Source organism: Physella acuta, unplaced genomic scaffold, assembly GCF_028476545.2.
Source record: "Physella acuta isolate Inbredline_101_S28 unplaced genomic scaffold, ASM2847654v3 ptg000021l, whole genome shotgun sequence".
NCBI lineage: Eukaryota > Metazoa > Mollusca > Gastropoda > Physidae > Physella > Physella acuta.
Window position 1 is genome coordinate 336,929 of NW_026731541.1, and position 5,494 is coordinate 342,422.

Consider the following 5,494-nt stretch of genomic DNA (forward strand, 5'->3'; position numbering starts at 1 on the left):
TGGGCCATGTGGGGGTCGGGTGTGGTGGTGGACCATGTGGTGGTCGGGTGTTGTGGTGGGCCATGTGGTGGTGGGCCATGTGGGGGTCGGGTGTGATGGTCGGGTGTTGTGGTGGGCCGTGTGGGGGTCGGGTGTTGTGGTGGGCCATGTGATGGTCGTGTGTTGTGGTTGGCCATGTAGTGGTGGGCCATGTGGGGGTCGGGTTTTGTGGTGGGCCATGTGGGGGTCGGGTTTTGTGGTGGGCCATGTGGGGGTCGGGTGTAGTGGTGGGCCATGTGGTGGTGGGCCATGTGGTGGTGGGCCATGTGGGGGTGGGCCATGTGGGGGTCGGGTGTAGTGGTGGGCCATGTGGGGGTCGGGTGTTGTGGTGGGCCATGTGGTGGTGGGCCATGTGGGGGTCGGGTGTAGTGGTGGGCCATGTGGTGGTGGGCCATGTGGGGGTCGGGTGTAGTGGTGGGCCATGTGGGGGTCGGGTGTAGTGGTGGGCCATGTGGGGGTCGGGTGTAGTGGTGGGCCATGTGGGGGTGGGCCATGTGGGGGTCGGGTGTAGTGGTGGGCCATGTGGGGGTCGGGTGTAGTGGTGGGCCATGTGGGTGTCGGGTGTAGTGGTGGGCCATGTGGTGGTCGGGTGTAGTGGTGGGCCATGTGGGGGTCGGGTGTAGTGGTGGGCCATGTGGGGGTCGGGTGTAGTGGTGGGCCATGTGGGGTTCGGGTGTTGTGGTGGGCCATGTGGGTGTCGGGTGTTGTGGTGGGCCATGTGGGGGTGGGCCATGTGGGGGTCGGGTGTAGTGGTGGGCCATGTGGGGGTCGGGTGTAGTGGTGGGCCATGTGGGGGTCGGGTGTAGTGGTGGGCCATGTGGGGGTGGGCCATGTGGGGGTCGGGTGTAGTGGTGGGCCATGTGGGGGTCGGGTGTAGTGGTGGGCCATGTGGGGGTGGGCCATGTGGGGGTCGGGTGTAGTGGTGGGCCATGTGGGGGTGGGCCATGTGGGGGTCGGGTGTAGTGGTGGGCCATGTGGGGGTGGGCCATGTGGGGATCGGGTGTAGTGGTGGGCCATGTGGGGGTCGGGTGTAGTGGTGGGCCATGTGGGGGTGGGCCATGTGGGGGTCGGGTGTAGTTGTGGGCCATGTGGGGGTCGGGTGTAGTGGTGGGCCATGTGGGGTTCGGTTGTTGTGGTGGGCCATGTGGGTGTCGGGTGTTGTGGTGGGCCATGTGGGGGTCGGGTGTAGTGGTGGGCCATGTGGGGGTCGGGTGTAGTGGTGGGCCATGTGGTGGTGGGCCATGTGGAGGTGGGCCATGTGGGGGTGGGCCATGTGGGGGTGGGCCATGTGGGGGTCGGGTGTAGTGGTGGGCCATGTGGGGGTCGGGTGTAGTGGTGGGCCATGTGGGGGTGGGCCATGTGGGGGTCGGGTGTAGTGGTGGGCCATGTGGGGGTGGGCCATGTGGGGGTCGGGTGTAGTGGTGGGCCATGTGGGGGTGGGCCATGTGGGGGTCGGGTGTAGTGGTGGGCCATGTGGGGGTCGGGTGTAGTGGTGGGCCATGTGGGGGTGGGCCATGTGGGGGTCGGGTGTAGTGGTGGGCCATGTGGGGGTGGGCCATGTGGGGGTCGGGTGTAGTGGTGGGCCATGTGGGGGTCGGGTGTAGTGGTGGGCCATGTGGGGGTGGGCCATGTGGGGGTGGGCCATGTGGGGGTCGGGTGTAGTGGTGGGCCATGTGGGGGTCGGGTGTAGTGGTGGGCCATGTGGGGGTGGGCCATGTGGGGGTCGGGTGTAGTGGTGGGCCATGTGGGGGTGGGCCATGTGGGGGTCGGGTGTAGTGGTGGGCCATGTGGGGGTGGGCCATGTGGGGGTCGGGTGTAGTGGTGGGCCATGTGGGGGTCGGGTGTAGTGGTGGGCCATGTGGGGGTGGGCCATGTGGGGGTCGGGTGTAGTGGTGGGCCATGTGGGGGTCGGGTGTAGTGGTGGGCCATGTGGGGGTCGGGTGTAGTGGTGGGCCATGTGGGGGTGGGCCATGTGGGGGTGGGCCATGTGGGGGTCGGGTGTAGTGGTGGGCCATGTGGGGTTCGGGTGTTGTGGTGGGCCATGTAGTGGTGGGCCATGTGGGGGTCGGGTGTAGTGGTGGGCCATGTAGTGGTGGGCCATGTGGGGGTCGGGTGTAGTGGTGGGCCATGTAGTGGTGGGCCATGTGGGGGTCGGGTGTAGTGGTGGGCCATGTGGGGTTCGGGTGTTGTGGTGGGCCATGTAGTGGTGGGCCATGTTGTGGTAGGGTGTTGTGGTGGGCCATGTGGGGGTCGGGTGTAGTGGTGGGCCATGTAGTGGTGGGCCATGTGGGGGTCGGGTGTAGTGGTGGGCCATGTGGGGTTCGGGTGTTGTGGTGGGCCATGTAGTGGTGGGCCATGTGGGGGTCTGGTGTTGTGGTGGGCTATGTGGGGGGTCGGGTGTTGTGGTGGGCCATGTGGGGGTCGGGTGTTGTGGTGGGCCATGTGGGGAGGGGTCGGTGTGTGATGTGACACGTATGAGTGATCTGGGGCTGATTAGGAGGGAACTCCAGTGTCATCATAAGGTGTTTACATAGGCAGGAGACAGTGGGGTGTGAGATGGGATGGGGGGGGGGGGGGGGTAAATCATTTAAAAATCGTGACTACGCCTTGAGTGAGGTTAACAAACCAGACTAGAGGAAAGAACCCAGCTAGTAGCAGTGTTTGCTTCTGTCACCCTCGCCTAGCGCTACTCCCCGCCACAGATGGCGGCACTACAGCTGATGTTTGGAAGAAACAAATTTAAAAAAAAAAGGCAGAAGTGATCGATAAATTGCACAGTGCATCGATTGGTAGCTGCTGACGGCAATGACATCACGGTCTAAATACAGACAGAACAGACGGAAAACCCAAACAGAATCGAGCGGCCGTTTGTTTGGGTGGAGATGGCAGCTTCAAGCTCGATTTTTAATGGCATCGATTACACGCAATCACATTGAAAAGTTCAAGTACATGTATTCGAATCTTCTCGAGTAGATGAACTCGAATGTTTATTAACACCAGAACTAGTAGGGATGCTTGTATCAATGAACAAAAACGTGTGTCAGAAACATCTGCACCTAATTGACGTGTGACGTCACGTGTGATGTCAATGAAGAAAAAAAAGTCAAATAAAAAAGTTGTTAATATAAAAGTTTGACCGGAACCTTCTCCAGACTGGTCAGAACCTGTTGCAAGCAGCAACAACAGAATTTTTCTGGATCTGTACAGGGAACCTGTCAAAACTGTCAAAAGCAAAAACACTTCTGCATCAAGTGTAGATCTGAATGTCAATTTTGTTAAAATTCTTACCATTAAAAAAAATCATTAAAATTATTTTCTTAGACTTTGTATAACTGTTTCCTTCAGATCTTTATGTCGCGTGGGGGGGGGGGGGGGGGGGGTTGTGCGCCCCCCCCCCACCCGAAGAGATGCCTAAAAGAAATACAGATCCCTAACAATAACCCTAACCACAACCATATCCTCTAACGTTGTCGGATATAAGCACCACTAAAATTCCAAAGATATGTATGCCTAAAAATAGAAGAAAAATACAGCAGGATATGAGCAGATTGCGAATTACCCCTATCGTTAACAAATATAAGCACTTCCCAGCAAGAGACTTGCCATGCTTAGTTTATATATATATATATATATATATATATATATATATATATATATATATATATATATATATATATATATATATATATATATATATATATATATATATATATATATATATATATATATATATATATATACAGTGGCGTAGCGAGGTCGGGTGTCACCCGGTGCGGCACTTAATGGTGTCACCCCCCCCCCCCCCCAGAGGCGTAGAGACCCTTCCCGGGGACAAACTTTCAAATTTTCGATTTGCACCCTCCCCCCTTCCCCTCGAACTTTCGATTTGCAACCCCCCCCCCCCCCCGTCAAGTTTTTCTCTATATATTTTGCTTTTTTTGCCTTGGTGTCACCCCCCTAGATGGTGTTACCCGGTGCGGTCCGCATTCCCCGCCCCCCCCCCCTCGCTACGCCTCTGTATATATATATATATATATATATATATATATATATATATATATATATATATATATATATATATATATATATAGTGTGTATGTGTGTCTCATAATTGGCACAGTTGTCTATCTGGTTGTCAGCACAGAACACCATCTCGTGACCTTGACACTATACCTGTGATGACCTTGAAACTCCGAGACTGCGCCATATGACATGAAGACATTCTTCTCGCGTGAGTCAGCGAGATCGATGGCCCTGGAGCCATCAATTATAGATTGAGTCGATCAGGTTTTGGGTGGCCTTGACAAGCCATGTCCTAGTAGGTAAAATATATCCCTGGTCAACTGGTCACTCATTCAACCCACCTGGATCAGCTAATTACTACCCACCTGGATCAGCTAATTACAACCCACCTGGATCAGCTAATTACTACTTACCTGTATAAGCCCATAACTTTGCACATGTATAAGCCCATTATTTTCCACATGTATTAGCTCATAACTACCCACCTGTATTACCTGAACTCTACTTCACCTGTTTTATTCTATTAACCTATGACAATATTTATGTGCACTACTAGATACAGCTATTGATTTATAATTTAAAAGAAACGCAGCACATGTTTAAAGCATGATTTGCGTGGAGGCGACATTCCTGGAGAAAACAGATCGACGACTTAAGCACCGTCACTAGCTATTCCCCTGCTCTACCACCGACATTCCTAAACAAAACAGATCGACGACTTAAGCACCGCCACTAGCTATTCCCCTGCTCTACCACCGACATTCCTAAACAAAACAGATCGACGACTTAAGCACCGTCCATTCTCTAGCCCCGCCATTGTGGCCAGCTGTTATTTCCCTGTATGAACCCAATACAAGATGGCTGCCGGCTGGCGGGCCAATAAAAAATGTCAAGATCTGCTCACGCGCTGTCGCCCCGCCCATTGGAATGTGTGACTTACTCATAACGCACCGCCTGACCTGCTCCATGGTACTCACCAAGCCTGCTGGTAAACACACACCAGCCCTTCCCCTTCCTGATACCCACGTGACCTTGGCATGATTGATTCCAACGGTCGCCCAATTCACGTGTCTGACACGACAACCTTACCTCTACAACTCGCCTGTCGCCCGGCTAATTGACCTCAATCAAGAGCACAATTAGAATTTGGTGCTGGAAGGACACTAGGGCCGAGACGCTAAAAAGGATCAATGCACCCCTCCCCCAATTCTTCCAAAGCACCTGTACACTAAGAAAAAAGAAACTTGGTTGAGAATGAGGCCATGGGAAGGTAACTGTCTGGTTTCCTAGGTTACCAGTCAACAGTTATGTACACGTGGGACCGGATGATGGGCAGTGCACGTGACATTGTGACAACCCACCTGGGCTAACATGGCTGCCTTATCAGTCTGTCTCCCTGTCTGTCTCCCTGTTTTTCTCCCTGTCTGACTGC

At 54.4% G+C, this 5,494-nt stretch overlaps 1 protein-coding gene across 1 annotated transcript; it reads right to left on the reverse strand.

Moving 5' to 3' along the window:
• Positions 1 to 270: 270 nt before the first annotated feature.
• LOC131940072 (histidine-rich glycoprotein-like) lies at positions 271 to 1,322 on the reverse strand (the record flags this gene model as incomplete). Its single annotated transcript, XM_059298638.1, has 3 exons — positions 271 to 328; positions 961 to 980; positions 1,290 to 1,322. Coding segments are annotated over 3 exons (111 nt in total), but the record flags the coding sequence as incomplete, so codon positions are not given.
• Between the last annotated feature and the right edge of the window lie 4,172 nt (positions 1,323 to 5,494).